This window comes from Agelaius tricolor, unplaced genomic scaffold, assembly GCF_023055355.1.
Source record: "Agelaius tricolor isolate 1412-34295 unplaced genomic scaffold, bAgeTri1.0.p SCAF_6, whole genome shotgun sequence".
Classification (NCBI taxonomy): Eukaryota; Metazoa; Chordata; class Aves; order Passeriformes; family Icteridae; genus Agelaius; species Agelaius tricolor.
The window spans coordinates 34,211,462-34,233,299 of NW_027269266.1; the positions used below are offsets into that span (position 1 = coordinate 34,211,462).

Below are 21,838 nucleotides of genomic sequence, written 5' to 3' on the forward strand. Positions count from 1 at the left end.
AAATGCTGCAGACAGATTATTTAAACCATTTCCTAGAATAAAAAGCTGCTCTAATTCCAACATTTAGGATCAGAAGATAAGTTAAAGGCAGTTCAATGAATAAGTTTGTAAAAGGCAAGGATCTTGCAATGGACAATTTTTTTTTAATTTAAAGGTGACTCTTAGAAATAAATTTTGGTCCATCCAAGACTAAAATAATCTAGGTGCTCTCCTTTTTTCATTTTATGAGTAGAACCTAAGCTGTACTATGGTGCAAATGTGCATTTCCAAGTCCAACACCTGATAATCTGAATACGTGATATACATCTCTGATGATTCATCTGGCTGTTTTGAAACACTTTTGCACTGCACGACTAGCTATTGAAATAATGATGCTAGTTGTCTGCAAATGGAGGGAGAAAAGCATGTTCCACCAAGTAGATATACTGTAGATAAAAAAGGGCCTTTCCACTCTTTCTAATTTAATCTTTTTTTATGGAATTGTATTATCATAGAGGTTGGAAAAGACCTCTAAGATCAAGTCCAACCTAGCACTGCTGAGTCCATGACAAAACCATGTCCCTAAGTGCCACATCTACACCCCTCTTACATCACCTCCAGGTATGGCAATCCCACTACTTCCCTGGGCAGCCCGTTCCAATTTTTGACAACCCTTCCTATGAAGAAATGTTTTGCAACACGGAATGTTGTTTTTGCAGAACACCTGAGCAGGGGTAAGGTAGATGGGCAAAGCCATTAGGACAGGCCAAGGAGGGCTGTGTAAGGTGAAACTACCCTGAGCTGTGAAGCTGCACAGCTTCCTGCAGCACGTAATGACAGCTGTGCCAGGCTGCAGCACCTCAGCCTCGGGCTGTGCCAAGCGCAGCCGGCAGAGCCGCAGCCGCGGCTCACAGGGGCATCGCCATCCAGCACCTGCCGTGCCTCCATTTCACAGCTGCAGCCCGAGCAGATCCTGCAGTCAGAAACCTCTTTCGGAAGGGAGGTGCATTTTCACATTTGTGCCAATAAAGAAAATAAAAGAAAATAGTAAAATAGTGATGGTTTTGGTTTGGCAAACCCCCCACTATTTTCTCATACCCTGTGACTTTCATCCTTCTGCTGGGAGCCAACAATGGGTCTGCAGCTTGCAGCTATGAGTGAAAAACAAACCAGAGAACAGCTGTCTGTCCCAGCTACTTTCTGGTTTTTCCTGTGCATTCCATACACTACTCTAAAAGCATTTACCCCTTGGGCATGGCTTAGGCAGGGTTTGCTGGGGCGCTGGCCAGACTGGGGCTGCTGTTTCCTAAGGAAACTGCTGGTACCCCGTGCCTTGCCCCAACACCAGGATGGGGGAATTCAGCTTCTCTGAGCTCTTCCCACTGTTTTTCATGCATTTAGTGAATTTCCAACTTAAGCAAGCCTCCCAAAAATAAATGAAAAACCCACCCTGAATCTGCAAGGCTTTGTGAGTATTTCTGGGCTGAGGCACATTTACCATACAGCATGGAGAGCTGTCTCTCAGAATTAACCATGGATGGGAAAAACCACCTAAGTGCAGAGGAAGACACAGTTATAGTTAGAGAGCTTATAGGTTGAGACATAGTGCTAACTTGAAATACTCCAAATTTCCCACAGAAGGACTACTAGAAGTAAAATTTATACCACTGTCACCCATGGGGATCCACACCAAGACACCCAACTGAAAGCGCTGAAAAAATAAATTATTGTGTTCGAGAAGGAAAAAATTAAAGGAAGGCAATCCTCTAAAAGCTAAAGGATTACAATATCTTACACAAGTATCTTTGCATTTGTGGTAAATAAATATACATTGATAAGCTCTGAATTAATGGTCAATTTAACATGCATGCTAAATTCTAGGCAAAACAAGATTCTTAATTCACTTGGGTTAATAAACATAAAATTCTGATAATTACAGATACAATAATGTCATATGAGCACTTTAAACATATGCTGTGGGAATTAAATCCTGGCTATTCCTGCCCACTAAGGACCAGTTTTTAATCTTCGATGCATGATATGTAGTAATGGATTTTACGAGTTGACTTTTTTAAATTTGATGATCAGGTTAATGAAATTTATAATGATATTTTTCACACCAAGTTCAAAATAGTAGTTAACTCCTTGGCAGAGGAATTCAGATTGGACATGTAATGGATGTACCAGCAACTGCTGATGTGAAAGGATTAATCATCATTTTAGACTTTTATTAAATTAGATAAAATGGGATAGGCATGAATCAGAATATATAGCAATTAATCACTGGACTTTATTGAGTCTTTTAAAAATCTTATTTGCTCCTGAGTTGACAACTAATCTAGGCCATTCTGTACCAGTTTGACAAACTCTCCAGATAATGACTGTGACTAGAACATTAATAATATCGTCATTTAGCAAAAAATATTTTTTCTCTATGTAAACTATTTTTTTTAACATTTGTCGGTGTTGAAGGTAATATTAGTCACACCACAACATTGCAACTCAACTCATCTTTTCCTACTGAAATTTTTTGCTTTTATAAATTTGCTTGGTTTTTTTTGAAATTTAGGTAATGGATAAAACCAATATGTACAGATGACCAAAGTTTTTGGTATATCCAACTAGCACTTATATCCAACAGCTATACACACTGGAATTGCTAGAAAATAAAAATTACTAAACTTTTGAAGTTTATTTATTGATCACTGAGAACCACCCCAGTTAAATTACCATAAACCTCAACATCACAACAACTACTAATCCAGCTAATAGGAATTAAGGGAGATTGAAGATACATAATAAGCATCTGGGGGATATGGAATTTATCCCATGAGTGTAGTAAAGAGCTCATAATTTAAGAGTGCCAAAACCCAAGTGCATCATGAAGGCCTTTCCTCACAAATGACATTAATTGCATATCCCACAGATGCTTATTACATATTCTATTTATACCTCTGAGAAGAAAAATATTCGTTTAAAGTTTAAAGGTTTAGTACTGCTTAAACACAATGTAACACAGCTGTCTCATGATGTCACAGGGAATATCAAAGGCTGCAGCACAGAGTCATAATGTAAGAAACAGTTTAGACAGAAGATAAATCAGAGAATGTGTTTCAGCATGAGAGCCCCAGAGCTCAGACGTACATTAAAGAAGGATGTATAACTACGTACTTCAGCTGGATTTGGGATTACACCATTAAAAAGGTTTTTCTGATTACAATTATTGAAGTAAGAAAAAAGAGAATTGAATCTATTTCAATTATTTTAAACAGCTTTTCAATAAGTAGCATGTCAAACCATTAATACTAATATATGAATGCTAAAGTCAAAGATGCCATTATCTTTTCTACTGCTCAGTCTATACAAATATAACCATCACCATTAATGTTTCTAGATATTAAGCATGCTATTATGCTGTAAGTTTTCTGCAAGGACTGTTTTCTTCTGTTGACATTACTCTTTTGTGATTTCTTTCATAGATAAGTAAGACAATGAGAATTCTTTGATTCAAAATGTCCCATATGCTTCTAGCCAGCTGTATTTCCATTAGTAAAAAACCCCCTGAACTTGATATTACTGATTTTGCATGTCATTCCTAAATGTGCTTGCTAGAAATAAACTGCAAGGCCCAATCTTAGACTCTAACAGCTCACACGACATTCACTGTGTGTGCTGTACACAACTAAGGACTTCATTTAGATGTGTGGAATTTTGAGTTAAACACTGTAAAGGTATTTCATAATATACAACATGTTACACAGTTCTGCTGCTACACTGCACATGTGGGTATATGTATAGATTTATCCAAAGTACGAAAATATTTTTTGCTAACGTCTCCACTTCTGTGAATAAAAGCCTGGTAGCATTACTGGTAGGAGTAACAAGCAGTCAGAAACTGCAGGAGTTTCATTATCTCATATTTTCTGCATTATATTATATTGCGAACTTAAAAACCAGAAAAAAATGGAATTTCTTTTCTCTCACCCCTTTTTCAATACCACAAACAAAAGATATTCCTTCTGTGGCATTCAAAGATCATTGTATTGGACACTTTTTCAGACAAAAAAGGGTATAAAAGGTAGTCAAAGGAAGTATGCTAACCACGGTCCTAATTTCAAATAAGATGAAAAGAATTAAAGAAAAGCAGATCATTGAAAGTGACAGAAGACAGTATAAAGGTCTATGAAAGGCAGTGCTCTCTCATGGACTTCTCAAGCTGATGTTATATTGGGTGATGTCATTTTGCTTCTCTGAAATTTGGGAAGAATTGCTGTTCTGCTATCAATACATTTCATAGTGAACAACAAAGTCTAGGTGCATCCATGGCCATTTTTCCTTAGAAACAGCGCTATCTGGAAGTTCAAGGGAGTCATCACTGGCAGTTAATACCAAGGTGCAAATGCTGTGCTGAGTGTTTTCAGCGAAAGAATATAGAAGGGTAGCACCCTTGGCTTACTGTAGAGATTCAAGTATGACTCGTTCATTGATTTCAGAATTTCTATTGGAAAAAAGCTCCTACTCTTGTCTGCTATTGTTCTTTTTCACTAAACAATTCCATTTTGCAATGCTGTGCACAGATTTTTCTCTTCTTGCCAAAATCTGTGGAGTCTTCCTGCTAAGTTATGTACCTTAACCCTTTAGGGCCTCTTGCTATTATTTTCAGTATGAGGCGTGATGAAATATTATCCTCATTTTTACTGCTTTACTTCAGTGAAATAGTTCTGTTCTTAGAAATGTTTCTCAAACATAATTTTTCATGCTTTACCAAGACTAAAATATTGTGAATTCATACAATATGCAAAAGTTACACAAAATTGTGCACCCTAATTAACAGCACTACTCTTGAGCAATCTATTCCTGTGACCTGCGTTAATGGATTTTATTCTTCGGATATGGATGGCTTGCTTTAATATTTCATAGGGTACTTTTAAAAATTCTTGCTCAAAACCACATCAGAATCAGAAAAGATACTCAAGGCATGCACCTATTTGGAACAAGATTTTTTTTTTATTGATGAGGCTTCTACGACTCTAACAAGATGTTGGAAAGAGGTTCACAAGGTCATGGAAAACTACTATCCAGCTCACCCATTTTAAAAATTAGGACAGACTGTTGCATTATTTTCAGGGCAGGATCTTTCACTGTTGCATGGACTTCCAACTCTGTTATGAATCTTTCTAACTTGAGAACTCCCAATAAAACAACTGCCAGAGGAAATTCAGAACATGTAAGGGGAATTATATAGGTCGTCTGTAGGATTCCCCACCTTTTCCCCCTTCCTCGCCCAATCCCCTCACCTCAATTTGTAACATCTGGTTAGGCTGAAGGGCAGGGAGAGCACTGTCTATAAGGGTAGAAATGGCTATCCAAGAACTAATCTTGGTATCTGAAGTGGAAGCAGTGACTTGACTACCTGGTGAATTATTACTTTGGTGCGGAGAAAACCCAAAAAGGAAGCATTCTTCCCGATGCTGACACTATATACTGCAATATACTCCCAATTAACTGCATTATACTGGGCAATCAGATGCTTTTAGAGAAAATGCAGACTGGCCATATTCCTACAGAATTACTATTTCACTAATTTTCAACAACATTTTCATTAGTGATGAATTGTGGTTTCAGGATATAATTTTCTGCTAAAATGAAGAAATCAGATAAAAATGACCCTGAAGAGACAGATGATTAACATGTCTTAGGCTAAGGGAAACTCAGACTGAAGACTGTGCTATCCCTAAAGTTGACATCCCACACCTCAAGGCAGTTCACGACCAATTGCTTTTTTCTCAAATGCAATTCCTTGTCATCCTTCTCCCCACCTAGAAAAATCCAAAATGGCCTAGTTTGTTCTGACATGGAATAATGACTAAGTATTAAAACCTTAGGGTTTTTTAATGAGATTACCTCTGCTTCCAACAGGCCAACATTATGCATTTAAGTATTTCATGGTGATCTGTTTAAAGATTTCAAACAAAATTTTCTTAGCTGCATTACCCACTAGATCCCAGTTTGGTATAACTTCTAAATTTTACAATTTACTCATTAAATTGTGCTTACTATCCCTTACCATTGGTCTTGGATTGTAGCAGAGGGTCTGCTTTGTGTGGCTCTTTTTTAAGTGCATCAAGATGACACAAAAGATTTTGAGATGCTTGAATTAGCCTTCAGACAACATTGACTTTTGTCTAAAGGACTGATGACAGGATGATCTTTCCCTGCTGGATGGTGCACATGGTTCTCTTCAATACTTCATTATAATTTCTGAAGGTCTGTCTTCACAGGAAAATTAAGGATTGCTAGTCACATGTGATTGCATGCCCATACCAACTTGATTCATACAGACTCAGTAAGAATAAGTAGTGAGGATGGAGCACTGGTTAGCCAAAACACAAATTATCCACAGGACTGGATTCTACAGGAAATGTCTCGGTTACTAGCAAATGCTTAAGTCCAAAGTGCTGTATTTTGCCTCCTAACATCATGTCAGCATGGGCATGTTAGTACAGTTTCATTTTTAGGCATATGCTGAGATAATTACTTTCTGCAACAGTTACTTGACCTACTTATTGCCTTTTTTGTACCAATTTCCAAGATGAGTTTTCTAGACTAAGTTCCATGTCATTGAAAGAAACAAAATGGTGCACTGAATTAAACAGTACCTGGTTAATCTGAACAGCTGATGTGATTTAAGTATAAAGAACATAAAAGAGAGGTAAATACTTGATATATGGAACCTTAAATTCCTTAGTGGAGTAGAACTTCTCTAGACATTGTTCCGCTTTTATAGTCAACAACTACTGTCTACATAAGTAAAAAAACCAAACCAAAACAAAACCACCACCACCAACAACAAAAAACCAAAAAACCCCCCAAAAACCAAAAAAACAAACCCCCCAAAAAACCCCCAAAAAACAAAAACCAAAAAAACAAACAAAAACCAAAAAAGGACAAAGATAGCCCTCCAAGCACCTGTCTAGATTCCTACTAAATTCATCACAGATTTAAGAAGATAGTAATTCTATTCATATTAGTGGTCTCTAAGCCAATTTATGTTTAATGCTACTAGGTTTTTTCTTTTCAGGGTATGGAACAAAAGTCAAAATGGAAGCTTTCTTGCTTGTTTCCTTCCCAGATAAAGATAACTCCCTGTACTTCATATGGGAAGCACATCACCTGCATCAAGGAGCATCAAAACGACAAATCTGCATTCCATCCTCACAGACATCCAGTACTGCTCATTATCATCTCAGCACATAATTATGCAGCAGGAGAGTAAAACTCTGACAAACACTTTTGACACCTCAACCAATCCTTCATTCTGTTTATAGAGTGGTCTTGTACAGTATTTACATATTAAAATCTTAAAGTCAGAGTTCTTAAAACTAAAATACTATTTTTGACAGTTGGGAAAAGGACAAAATCACAAGTTCATCGTACTGTAATTTTTAACTTAATACATGACAAGAATCAGCATAAAATGAAATACACATTTTTTCAATCAATGAACTAGAAAGCTTTTTGAGGAACTCAGCAATGAGGAACAGATATCTATCATTTAAGAGCACAAAAGTGTGAGTAGCCTTACTTCAAAACAGAAGAAAAGCACCTTTTAGAGTTAAGCAGGATTTGCTCGCTGTGTGAGGTACAATACCTACCCTGATCTTCAAGAATTGTCCTTGCTTATTTGCAAAGAGGAAATAATTTGAATTAGAAAACCATTGCAGTACAATTGGCATGGCAGCAGTAGCTGAGGCAATCCCTGTTTCCATCAAAATACATGGTAACTTCCTAAAATACCTTCAGATGTTTCCTTCTGTCAGCTTAGGTTTAGAAAGGTTTCCTCTTACAGTACTTTTTTCATTATGCAAGACAGAATTCATAGTAATGTCTTCCGATGCCTGAGTCAGTCCCCAAAATCCAGTGGAATGTATCTTGTAATTTGTGGGACTAACAGTGGACATCAACATTTCTTAGAAAGGCCTGGTCATCTGGCACTAAATCCTCAACAAGTCGTCTACTGAGACACAAGCTGGGATTTATAGTCCATTAAAATCTGTTTTATATATAATGCTTTGTTTAAGTCAAACAGAAAATAAGTACTGGAAATCAACAGCAGTTCCAGATACTAAGTTCATTATTAATTTGTCCTGAACATTCAAATGAGAATTACTGCTTTGTTCAGAGACTTTGTATTTACTTAGTCTTACTCATTTCTAGATACTCACTGCCAGATACTTGCCTTTTAATAGCAAGGCCAGATTTTGGTGGTTCCTCTACTACGTGCACAATACCTCCAAGTTGCTTTCATTGTAATTGCTGTCCAACTGATTGATGACACTGGATTAAAAGCTACAGAAGAAATGCAATGGTTTTGAACCATGCCATATATTATCTCATTTTCTTTTGGTGTGAGAATCCAAAATAAACTCAGGCACCCTGCATGATCTGAGAAGTTCTCCTTAGCAATACTGATCTTTGACCTACTTTTTCTGTAGATCATAAAGATTTCTTATTTTAAGATAACTAGAAGGATTATTTTTTTTTTTTGATACAATGAATATGATTCATGTTCCTTTACTATACAAGTAAAATCCTTTAAATTCTCCCTCCAGAGACCAATCTGATTACGCAAAAGAATACTGCCTGGTACCATAATGGCACGGGTGAGAAACTAAAACAGGTGGATGCCCCACAGCAGTGCTCACAGCAAAGCAAGTAAGAACAGTAATAGTGGAGCAGCACATCTGCTGTTGACTTCACCGTCACATGACCTTTCCAACGCTACCTTCAGATCTACACTTGTGCCTGGTTCCCTGCAACTTAGTTTGCACCCTTCTCTTTTGTTTTGTATTTCTTCATTAGCTTCCTGAGGAGGGCTTTCCTGCTGAAGAGCCGGGGCAGTGGCAGCCCAAGTGCCTCTGGAGGGGCAGGGGGCAGTGTCTCTGTGACCGATGGCCGCAGAGCAGAGCGGCAGTGCGAGGCAGAGGCATCGCTGCCCAGTGCTGAGCTAAGGCCACCATGAAATATTTACACTCACTTCTGCATGTGCTTTACTGTCTGCTGGATACGTGCTTAGGAAGGGTTTGCTTTACCAGTATAATACGGCCATCAGTGTTATGATGCAGAAGCTGGTGAGTATATGCCAACATTTAATTTTTGTTCTTAAATAAAGCTTTTTATCCTTATACCTTGTCACTGTCTTTCTGTGTATTATTTCTATACAACTGTATCATATTTATATTTACATGATCTAGCTGTACTTATTGCATGCAGTTCCATGAGAAATTAATCTGGTGCAATATAGTTCTCCCTCAGTACCTAAAATAAAATAAAGTGGTAATAATATTATGTGGGACATTTCCAAATGATTAATTTTTTCAGTGAAATGTAAAAGAAGTTGCCTACTCCAAATTCCTTTAAATGGAAGATAATGTCCTAAACTACAGGTATATAAAGACTTTTGTCAAGCCCTGTCGTTTCTCAAGCTGAGAGCCTAACCTGCTTAATTTGTCCCTGCAAACACTGGTCACTGTGGAAAATGCAGTATCATTTTGCAATATTTTGTACTTTAACTTGAATTAGATGTAAGGGTCAAAGAAATTAATATCAGAGTACCAGTTAATCTAGGACATTAATCATTGTTAACTCCTCTAATTTTAAAATTAAACTGAATATTCAATCTGTCACCTCTTCGGAATATCCAATCTTCATGTTCAATCCTAGCAATTTTTTCTTTTTGTTTAGAGAAAGGTTTATTATCAGGAAGTATGTCACTGAACTATTAATGTAATCAATTCCATTCTATTTTCAAGCAATTCTTGTACTTGACTTTACAAAGTACAAAATTAGGTATGATTAGATAATTATTATAGTTTGGTTAGACTATTCACAGTACTACCAGGAGAGTGAAACAATGTTATTCTGCAAAACATTATCTTGGCGTCCAGGCTAGAGACGAGGCAAAGAAAGAAGACTGAGGAATGATAAGGCAAAACCCCTTTATCTCTGTATTGCTAGTTCCATTTCAGCTGATATTAATAGCAGCTGAATAATTATCAGAGGGACAAGCAGTGCTGACTGCAAGTGAATGAAAGCGCAGTCTCAAAATTTCCAAATGCAGAAATTCCTGTGCTAAGGCTGCTGCTGTCTGTGACATCAACTTGAACTTCCAGAGCATGGAAGCATGGCACAGCCAGGACCCAGTATACCTTGCTGTACCTACATGGGTTCCCTCCCCCATCAGCAATGGAATGAGACAGCTAGGGAATGTGAAGTCTGTTCACTGCTGCACTCTGGAAGAGAAGGAGATCTACTGCTTTGAGCTAAAACTTCAAAACAGGGCAGCAACCAAAATTAATGAGTTGTACCACACATACTGAAATGCCTTGGTCTTGTAAGCAGGTAAGCATGATTTCACAAAGTGTATAATCACATTTTATTGTAAAGGACAGTTTCTGAACATGGAAATGTACAACCAGCTGGGGTACCTGACCTCCCAGAAGAACAAGTCTTGCTAGTGTTTGAAAAATAAAAAGAAGCATTTGAAAACACCAAAGGATGGAATCAACTGTACAAAAATGCAAAGAATTGTTTTTGTGTTGGCCCAGAAGGTTATAGAAGGATGCAAAGTATAAAATGCTAAATTTTAAATAAGTGAACTTTATAACTTGTGCAAATTAGGGTAGACTGCTACTAAATACAAGCCTTTCATGTTGATCTAGGAATGCCATAATATCTTTTGAGCAAAGTTCCCAGTCTTCCTTCTACCATCTGTATATTTTATGAGTGGTATCAAGGCTGACAGATGAATATCTATTGTTGGTAAATCTTCAGCAAAACAATAAACCTTAACAAAAAACTCAGATGAATTCTGCAGTTTGGTTAGGTTAAGCAATTATTGATAAACAATGTTGTTTAAGAAATGCTGTTTCTATTTCAAGAAATGTTAAATACAGGAAAAGATACAGTGTCTCAGACTGTCAGTGGGCTCACTACTGGAAATTACTACTCTGAAGAGTTCAGACATCATTAAAGGTGAGAATAATACAACACAGTCATGCCCCTTTCCCTTTCTTTTTCTCCTGTCCATATCAAATCAGGAATCAGAGAAGGATGTGACCTCACAGGTAACCTACTTTCCTCTTCTACCAATGCAGACTCTGTCTTTATGATATCACCCATTTCTGAGAGCTTTTCAAAGCCTGTTTTTAAAACATCCTGATGTCTTTTCCTTTGTTAATTTTAATATATTATTTTACAGTCTAACAGCTCCCTGTTAGTAAGGTTTTCCTGATAGTCAGCCTGAAGCTCTCTCTCATAATTCATTCTCTTAACTGTAAATTTCTTTATTCAGATTCAGTTCTATTTATGCCACACCAGACTGAATCATTCTTCTGTTATTATAATATTATGTTTACAGCTAAAATATAATTTTTTCTTCCAATTATTTCTCTTACTGAAAGGCAGAATCTTAAACTGATGTGAATACCTACATTTCAAATTATTTTTGCCCCAAAATATCTGTTTGCAAATTTCTGAAGTTTAACTTATTTTATTCTCTCTTTGTTTTCATAAGTCTAAATAAATGAAACAGTGTATTTTTGTTTTCCTTGATATTTATACAGTCTACTTATTCATTACTACCCCTGAAGTTTATTAGGGACGTTTGCTTTCTCTTCCAGAATAGTGAAGATATTAAGAAAACACACTATGCAAAAAATATTGTAATAGGACAATCTGTCCTCTTAGTACTTGAGTTTACTTGGCTTGTTTTCCTCCCCCATAGGTAATTCATACCTATAAAGTGTATTTAAGTAAGATTTGTAGAATTACATTTTACTTCCTAATGTAAGCTATTATTAAGTAGCTCAACTCTTCTCTTGAGAGTATATTATGTTGCAGCACTTTTTCATTTTACAGTAACATCAAATTAGACTTTAGTGTTAAGTATTGCAGTTATGGCCTGACATTTACACAGTCACCTTTTCCTTCCCTTTCTTTAATTTCTATTGAGTTGTTACAATCCACAACTGCATTTGGAAAGTCACACCTATAACTTTTTTTTTGTTTTCATTTAAGGCAAAATCAATCTTACTTTAAATCACTGCAAAAAAAATTAAAAAGTGTAATTTTCTCTGCCCCTGCAAAGGCATATATGGCTTGCAACTCCTTAAGGAATGATCAAAACGAATCAAATTTCTAGAATCCCAGACAATGAAGGCAAAATTCTTCTTCAAAACCATGGTCATTTCACCATTACTCATGATTCACACAAATGGCACACTCTGTGTTGAGCCAGACTGACTACAGCAGCTATAAATATTTTGGATTCAGTGCTGCACAAACACATAGATAAGGCCACATCCAAAGTCACACCTGGCCCAACGATCCCCCCTGGAATGGGGGTATTCAATACACAATCAGCTGACTGGATATGAAGCAGCTTCATGGAAAAGGGAATACTTGGGCTGACTCTGTACACACACAGTTTATTATACCTATGCCTTTACTCTTAACATACCACTGGCCCTGTATTAGCAGCATCCAAAACCCCATACACAATAGGGAAAAGTTCACTGATGTTAAACTGGTGATAAGCAAACAAACGACTCATGCTAATAGTTTTTTATGTCCTATTATCCCATGTATTCTTACAGGAGAACTCCAAGCAGACTCTGTACTTGATTCAGAAAGTATAGGAGTCTTCTTCATCAGGGTTTCTAATATGCAGCTGAATGGACTTTTCTGCACTGGAAATGCCACTGTCACAGCTGCAGCAGTAGGGTGGCTTTTACTGTAACGCTGCAAAACAAGTAAATTCTAAGAGATAAGTACTTTTTAGTCCCATTCCTCTAATCCAAAATTTAAGGGAAAAAATTTCCTAATATAGTGAAGCAAAACCCCCAAGGAATTAAATGAAATAATGATTTGCAAACACTTACAGTCCATAAATCTGTGGAGCAATTTCCAGTCGGTTCAGATGCATGTACAGCTCAATATCATGTTTCTTCAGCAGATGATCCTGAATTTGATTTACTTTTGCTACAATAGCAATAGATGGCCCCAAGTCCTGTGGCCTTGCAAAGGGCATAGGTGTCACCATCACATCTTTCTCCTGCAGACACAGATAACAGGGTGAAAAAAAGAAAAAACCATGAAGCCTTACCATCTAAAGGGATTGTGTGCAGGAGATTTCATTTGTTGCAAACACTGGCTTCCAAATAAACATAGTAATAACTCATTTCTTTTACAGCAGAAGAGGAATCTCAAGCATCCACTTCTGTGGAAGGTATTGTGGGATTCCCTCTCCCAGGAGTGCCAAGGAGTGCCCGTCATTCTGCACATCAATTTTTACGTGCATGCTTTACTTTTCATGCTCTGACAAAGTGTTGACAGCTTTATTTTAGCCTTAATATCAGCAGTCTGAGTCAGTCCAGAATAAAGCAGATGAATGGTAACTCAGTAGAGAATATATGCCCTCAGAGGACAATAAATTGCATACCAAATAGGAAGTAACTTATTTTGAAACAATCCTTTCTAAACAGGCTTCCCTAGCACAGAAAATCTGGTGGCTTTACCTTAAAACCTACACAGCTTTGATAAAGCATCAGAAACTTCTAAAGGAAAAAAGAAATAGAACAATGAGACAGCAGTTGGTTGGACCTGAGGGCTGTGCAAACTATGCCATGAGCTACACAACACACCTCAAGTGAAAACCAGTGGAGTATTAGCATCTTTGAACACGAACTGCATTAAATTCATTCTTCTTGCAAAACAGTGAAGTATTATTGAAAAAGAGACAGAATGCTAGAAAGAAATGCAGCAAGTAATGAACTGCACTGAATAAGAAACATATAAAAAGGAGAAGCAAAAATAAAAAAGGACAAGTCAAACGTATCAAGAGAAAGACAGGAGGGCAGGGAAATGGCGAAATTATCTGTTAGGAACAATGTTAAGGTTATAAAACAGGGAAAATTGGAACAGAAAGAAGAGAAGAATTTTCCAATGACTTTGCCACAATCCGTCATCATGACCTCTGACCCAAAAGCTTCACTTTGAAAAAACAGCTGCTGTTTTTCTACACTTTTGCTCACTATATTAATAGAGAATCATTATCCAGCTCAAAGGGTTTATAATTTCAGGAGGCTTCATTGCACTTTACATTGTTTAGATACAAATTCACTTGTTCCAATATTATGAAAAGAGCATTATTTTTAACATTCAATAACAAAGAAAGTTTATTTTTGTTGTGTAAGCTATTCCCAGTGTCATTTCTTTTGGTTATTTCAAAATCACTTACAACATGGTTTAACATAAAATGGGCACTGAACATTTAATAATGTCTACCAAAGAGTCTATTTTTGTGTTTGCTTGAAGTACCTTTTCTTAATTATTCGATTTCCGTACTGCAGAAAATATGGTAGGATGTTCAACAGTGATTTCAGGTAATATGTTTCTATTTAAGGACCTGATTGATTATAAATTGTATCTTAAAATCTGCTTAATTGTTGCTTTGCTATGGCAATTGCAGCGAAGGGACTGATCTGTCTATTATAGTGTGGTAGTTTAACCATGCTATTGTGGTACCAAGACATATTCATTTAAGATACTCCAGCAAATCACTTGACAAAAGCGCCCTCAGACTGTCAAATAAAGCTCACTGACATGGCTTTTATTTATTCAAAATCTTTGCTATTCTAACAAACAGGAATTTAAAATAAAACATCTAGTGTCTTAGAGGCCAATGCTGTTACTTAGTTAAATACTGAAGTTCTTCACAGCTGCAGGTACATTAAGAAAGGTATTTCTCCTACCTTATTTTAAAAATTATTCTAGTAAATTCTTTCTGACCAAGCTGGGCAGCATTCTTTGTACTCCGAATTTTATTTCTGCATTGTATGGATATTCCCATAATTTCAGATCCATTTCACTATTTTCTTGATCATATTCAAGAGTGCAAAATATTGAAAATATTTTAGGTATCCACTAGTATTCTTATATACAGAAAATCACTCTTAAAGCTTGACATGATAATATTGCCTTAATGTTAAATGTCAGTCTATATTAATTTTTTTCATAAACATATGGATTTATCTTTGAAACCAATCATAAAAGTCTGTAACTCTATGTATTCGTAGACTGTGCACATTCTGTCATTTGGCACACATCTGGGGTATAAATTTTATTGTGGTTTATTCAAACTGACTTCAGCTTCACCACTTCATGCATTCAGAACTCTGATGACTCTGAAGACCTGTGTTTTTAAGCTTTTCTTTATCATAGGAATAAAACCTTATGTGGAAAGCTCAACATCAGAATCCCTCTGCTTATGTGAACCTGTAATATGAAAAGACTAGCTATTACTCAGTTTAGTCTTTACACCATTAGTTGTCTGTGGGTTTCAAGCCATCTTTACAAATTACAAGACAGATTATTAAACCCTGGCTCAAGTGAGGAAAGATTGTGAATATCAAAAACTAATGCAAGCTTCCACTGTGCCAAAATTGGAGTTATTTGTCAGTTGCAGCATTTGTGCACCTTGGCATAATGCAGCACTGACACATTGCTGACTGTCAGACTGACTGACTATCAAACATGGCTAAGTGTATCCAATAGTATAAGCTGGCTTGCCTTTTCTAAAAGCAGGAGATAAGTAAATGGTATCCATCAAAATGCAGTTTATCAGCATCTCAGAAATTAACCCTATTAACAGAAATCTTCAAGGCATGACAGAATCTGTGAGGCAGCAGCTGCAGCCAATAACTCAGCCTTGCCTGTCCATGCCTCCTGATTCCGTGTACTCCACCAAGAAGCTCGGTGGAAGACTAGAGTGCAACAAAGTCATGTCTGTTTTCTCCTCTCATGCAATTTGGTTGAGAAAATGACAATACCTCTAGTCAGTTGAAATTGCTCCAAAAATCACATAGCTGGTGTGAAACAAACAGCCCAAGCAGAAAGATGCTCAAATAAACTAATAAAACTAAGCCGCCAAAATGTTTAACTAGAAATGACTCACAGCGCTTGTGCCTAAGCCAAGTGGACAACACAATATTGTGCTCCTGCACATACTCACTACATTATTATCTGCCATGTGAGAGAAAACACACATTTTCTTTTTGTGAGCCTTCAGGTCTTGCAAAAAGATTTGAGTGCATGTGTTTAGTCATCTATTACTAACATTTATGAAAAATAAATGTTCAATACTAAAAGAATGTTGTTCACCATAGAAAGAAAAAATGAGAGATGGCTCAGAATGTGCTGCATTGTTTATAGGAGAGCACCAGATTCACCCCTAAGAACAGTTTAAATATGAATACCAGTGAAATGCAGCTGAAAACTTCAGCAAAGTATTAGGAACAGAGTCACCAAGTGCTGTCACAAAACATTACCTACCACAACACGAACTGGAATGGCTGGTAGTCGATACTAATACAATTTATATATTCATGCATTTAGGAAACAAATGCTACAGCAGTAAAGAGAGGCTAGGACATAGTACAAGTATAAACTGAGGACAGATTTCTCTCATTAACCACTAGGGAATGGAGTAGCTGGAGAAGCTCCTCTAATGGCAATTGGGAGTAATGGAAACAACTGTTAGAGGCTGTAAAATGTAACATGTCTCTCAGAGCACATGCTTTCATTGCTTCCTTTGTGAAGATTCACACTTTACTATGTAGCTAACCCTCAAAGTCATGATTGTAAAAGGCATATGTACAAGAAAGGATTATTAAAGATTATACATGTTTGCAAAGAACAAAAACAAACAACTAGATATTAATCCATTCACTTTGCTCTGTTAATTTTTTATGCCATGAAAGGACTGCAAAGGGCAATGTAAACTTTCACCTTCTACCCAAGCACTGCAAATCTGTAGGCAGACCTTTTTATTTTCTGGAATAAAATTCAACCTCAGACTTTACCACCTCTGTCACAGAAACAGGAACAAATACATTTGAATACACTGAATTTTGAAAAGCTACACTCAGAGAAACATATCTCATAGCCTTGTTATTGAAATAAAAGTGCCTATGTAGTAACTTCATAAAATTTGTATCTCATATGCTTTATCCCTAGCTACTGAAATTATATAAAAATCCAAATAATTTATAACTGTAGATAGTTTAGGCTAAGACACAAATGCTCCATATCTGATAAAATATATAATATTTTAAATATTTAAAGGAAATAGATGGTTTTAAATGAGTCTTCGGTGAACAACTTTTACTTCATTAGACTGACAAAACCACCATTCAAACCAGTACTCCCTAATTACAGTTTGCAACTATAGGTTTAGGTGCACACATATGGACATCCATAACCAACTGAATTCTCATGAAATTTTTGTTAACTCTAGATATTCTCCCCATGTTCCATGTGAAAAATAGTGAAATGAATCAAACTGAAACTAAGCTGGGACACCAACTCTTTTAGGATATAATACACTGAAAGTCTTGGCAATACCCATAACACTGTTAATAATATTTTGCTACAGCCTCCACACATACGCTCCATCACACAAATAATTTTCCTGAATTAAAAGTAAAAGAGAAACATGAAGATGGAAAGAGACAAGAAAAGAAGTTGCCAAAGGAAATCTTGAACAACTGACTGAGCAAATTGTCCTTTCTGCCATGAATGAAAAAATTCGGGCAAGGACTAGATGGTGTCTAGAAGGTCCCTGCAAAGGAGGGCTCTCTAGAACTAAACTTAGAACACTGCAAAAGCTTTTTTATGAAAGCAGCAACATACTAAAGTCAATAGTGTCCATACAGATACACCAGAGATCTGAAGGCACAGACATTTCCTCTGTTTGAATATCCTAAGGTTAAGAAAAAAAATGAAGAAAATGGAGTGATTATGTCAAGGAAAGATACACCCTGACATTTGACAGTCTATGGGTAAAGTTTTGGTTTCAAAGCAAATTGTTTGTAAACAGCTGAAAATAATTCATGCCTTAATACTTTACCTACAGGTATTTATTTAAAGTAAATAAAGGGCTTTTGGCACACAGAAGTGCCTATGACAGGCACTCTTTCAAATCCTATGCAAGGACATGACTTACGTACAGAAAAATCTGTGTCTGTAAACTTGGCTTTTGATTACCACGTGATCTTTCAACAGATGGAAACTCTCACCTGAAGACATTCCACAAGTGCTTATGACCAAATTCTGAAGAACCTTTAAAGACTGTAAACTTGTTTGAGACTGCTTTAACCAAGTTAAGAGATGTCTAGCTAGCTTTAAAGAACATCAATCATATTAAAATCACATTTGCTTAAAAGCACAGTAAGTAAATTTTAAAGCAATATTTACCTTCTGACTGTCATGTTCAAAAGTTGAAAACCAATGTTCTGCTGTTTTCATAAGACGTGTGAACATTGCACTGAAAGGGAACAACCCAGAAACTTGGTGTTAGATAATGGTGTCAATTACAAATAAGAGCAAATTAAATGTAAAGAAACTTGTTAAAACTTACTAGGCATCATGTTCCAGATATTCAGGATTCAACAGAACTTTCATTTCCTCACTGCAAAAGGCAACAGTGAACAATCCAAATGTGAATGTTTATTTTTGGTCAGCATTCTCCATGTAGTATTATGTATTTATAAGCCAACTTTCATATAAAGTGCAAATGAGAAAACTAGCCTTTTTAATTAAAAAGAGCAACTCCATTGAACAAATGAAGTCTTTCCTTTTTATAAAGATCAAAAACAAATTAGCTGCCTTGTCTGCACTACAATGAAGTAACCATCTAATTATTCCAAATAACAAATTACTGAATGTCACAATGTATTATTTGAATATGCTTGATCTAGAATAATTGATTGCTGCACAATCTATCACTGTTTATCCTAAACAAAAAAAAAAAAGGTTACTGGTCAAATATGCAGTATCAAAACATTAATTTATTTTGTTTTAATAGCCTGTATTTTTATTGTACTTTAACAGCAATTAATCAGTGACAGCACCTCTTTTCCATCTACTTTGCTGCTTAGCTCTACTTTTTCAGTGGGGATGGAACAGAATGCTGTACATAACACATGGTTATTTTAAGTTGTTTAGCACGGAAGAGCATCTTCTAGGTAATTTTAGGATATCTAAGGACAGACATTGAATAAAAACACACACTTGTAGATAATCATCTTAATGCTTAACTCCCTTTGGGCAGTAACGTTGCGGGGTACCTACAGAGGTTATATGATATTGCACACATAATTAAATTAGTTTTTATTCACTGCTGGACTCCAGTGTGCAAAAAACCAAACGAAATGTCCTAAATATCACAAGAATGAAACTGGTTTCTTTTTTCTTTTTTAATAAAAGCAAAAGCCTTACATATGGGGCAAGAATAAAAGCAGACAACCATGTGATGCAATATTTTATATGTATGAGTATGACTGCATGCATACACACATACACACTTTTGAATGAAATGGAGGATCAATAGGTAAACATAATATTAGTCCCCAGTCAAAGAATAGTTGGATATCACAACTACAACACTGCAGGTGATGAAAGAAATATCAATCCCAACAATTTGTCTTCAATGATTATTTCCCCTTTTAAGATATGAGGAAAGAGAGTTGGTGGTAAGATGTCTACTCTATGAGTGGAGCTCACTGATCTGTCTACTCTCTGCAGTGACAAAAAACAAAACAACTTCTGGCAATAAGGATGAGGTAGAACCACAGGTAAGTATGTCAGCTTTGAGATTAAGGTTTTCCTTAGATTTCTTGTCTCCCTATTTTTTCACCAGCCAGTGTCTGTGATGAGGCCAGTGTCTAAATCTCAGAAGCTGCAGTAGGAAAGATGAAATAAGGACATTCCCATCAAAGCACAAAGATGCAATGATTTCTGATATTAATTTATGAATTATAAACAAAGAATTATGGAGCACATATTTATAAGCTATAGTTCAGCCAACTTATTTTTTAAAGAAAGACACTTTTTATACAAATAAAACACAATGCTTGCCTTGGTTGTGCAGCTTCACTGGCATGTGAAAAAGCCTGGTGGTCACAATGTAGGATAAAGACAATGGGAGCTAGAAGTTCATGCATGCCCTAAACATAAAAGGAAAAGCAAAAGTATATTTAGGTTTTCCAGTCATATAATACTTCCTAATGCACAGCATAAGGCAGACAGCAATATTAGGTGTAGACTAACTAAAAACATGAACATTCATTCACACTGTTAACAGAACAGTTTCATAATCAATGGCTTTTATCTTAAATTCTGATTAAATCCAAGTGTTTATTCTTCTAGAATATACAGAAACAAGTTAGTCTCCCTTCTTCTAACACAACACACAACAAATTGGCAATGGTAGGCAACCCTGCACCTGGCAGTTTACTTCAAGATCTGTGTTCATAAATATGAATTTTATTTATGATAATTATAATAATGATCTACAGTACAGAGATCTGCAATAGAGAAAAATTGCAAAATGTAAAATTATTTTGTATTTTGTAATGTTCCAAAACCATAGATAAAAGTGTAACAGTAGGCTCCAAAGGAGAAAAGGGTAGCTATTTGGGAAAGAAAACAAAACTTTAATTTCTAAAGACATAAGAATTAAAATGAGGTTTTGGGGTTTTTCAGTTCTCTTTCAGTTTTTTATAAGTTGTTATGTCAATATTCAAAATAAACTCATTAAACACCATGCATAGAAGACCTGGTACTGTTCCACTGCAGAGGACTACTTATATATGTAATCTATATTAAGATACAGAAAAAACAGAAATAGGCAGGAATCCAAACAAAAAACATGGGTGGGCAGTTGAGGGCTTGGGCTGGAGTCAGAAGCATGGCTGGGCCACCCAGGAGAGTTGGATCCCAGTGTTGGGACTAGGACAGCAGGTAGGAGCTACAAAGGCCCTAGGCTGGGGGAGGCATCAGCCCAAAGAAGGGAAGGGAGTTCTTTGGTGATGGAAGGGATGTGGGATGAAGGATGGAGATCTGTCTGTCTGCCTCTGGACACACAGATCACTCTAAGGGGAGGGAATTCCTGACCTCTGCCCAAAACTACCAGTTACAGCAGGGGGTTTGATGCCAAGTGCCCAGGCTACCCCTGGATGGCTCTGGATGGAGTCCTTGCCCAGCTGTCGGAAGAAGAACCTGCTGCCAGGACTGCTCCAGTTCAAGGGTGCAACTATTTCATCTAGTGGAGCCTCAGCCCCCACTCAGGGGAGTGCTCTGGGCAGACAGGGGTTCCAGGTAGACTATTTAATCTATCCTGCTGCAGAAGGAGCACTGGCGCTGGTCCACAAGCACATCAATATTTCAGGTGCTGTCAGGAGTCATGACAGCTGATGGGTCACCTGAGCTGTTCTAATTTTAATGGGTGCAGCTCCAAGGTAGGAAGCCTCTGCACTTGCTTTTCCAGTCCCCTCAGTGATGCACAGACATGAACACTGGAAGTGTTACATGCTTGCGAGCTGCCCTGCTGCTTTGCTGGTACCTCAGCTGATATTCCGTACAGCACCTGAGAAGTGTTCAACACCAGTAAGTTATCTTATCAGCTACATTTGTAATGAACACATCCACTAACTACCAAAACCCTTAAACTTGTATTGGAGGTAATGGGGATTTTCCTTAAGTAGTCCCAACTGACCTGAGAGGTAGATGTGGAAACCTTCTCTACATCACTATTTTGAGTATGCTTGGATGCAGTTTTTGACAATAGTTTTGATGATCTCTCTGTATGCCATCAACAGAAATCCTAGGAAATTTAATTGTAATTTTTTCAGGACTGAGATGACTGTTAGAGCCTCAATGGCAGGGCTGCAGTTCAGATGTTTTCTTTCCCTTCCTATTTCTGAACCTTTAGGGGCTAATTTAAAAGATGAAGCCTAAT

General features: G+C 36.8%; 1 protein-coding gene across 7 annotated transcripts in view; it reads right to left on the reverse strand.

The window, feature by feature from the left end:
* TBC1D5 (TBC1 domain family member 5) overlaps window positions 1-21,838 on the reverse strand; it is a 318,058-nt gene that overhangs the window by 108,747 nt on the left and 187,473 nt on the right. For all 7 annotated transcript variants that reach the window (XM_071429303.1, XM_071429304.1, XM_071429307.1 and 4 more), the window contains 4 exons: window positions 19,957-20,045; window positions 18,458-18,508; window positions 18,295-18,364; window positions 12,921-13,093 (listed from right to left, as the gene is read on the reverse strand). In XM_071429303.1, the coding sequence (XP_071285404.1) occupies window positions 12,921-13,093; window positions 18,295-18,364; window positions 18,458-18,508; window positions 19,957-20,045 (383 nt within the window). The remainder of the gene's footprint in view (window positions 1-12,920; window positions 13,094-18,294; window positions 18,365-18,457; window positions 18,509-19,956; window positions 20,046-21,838) is intronic.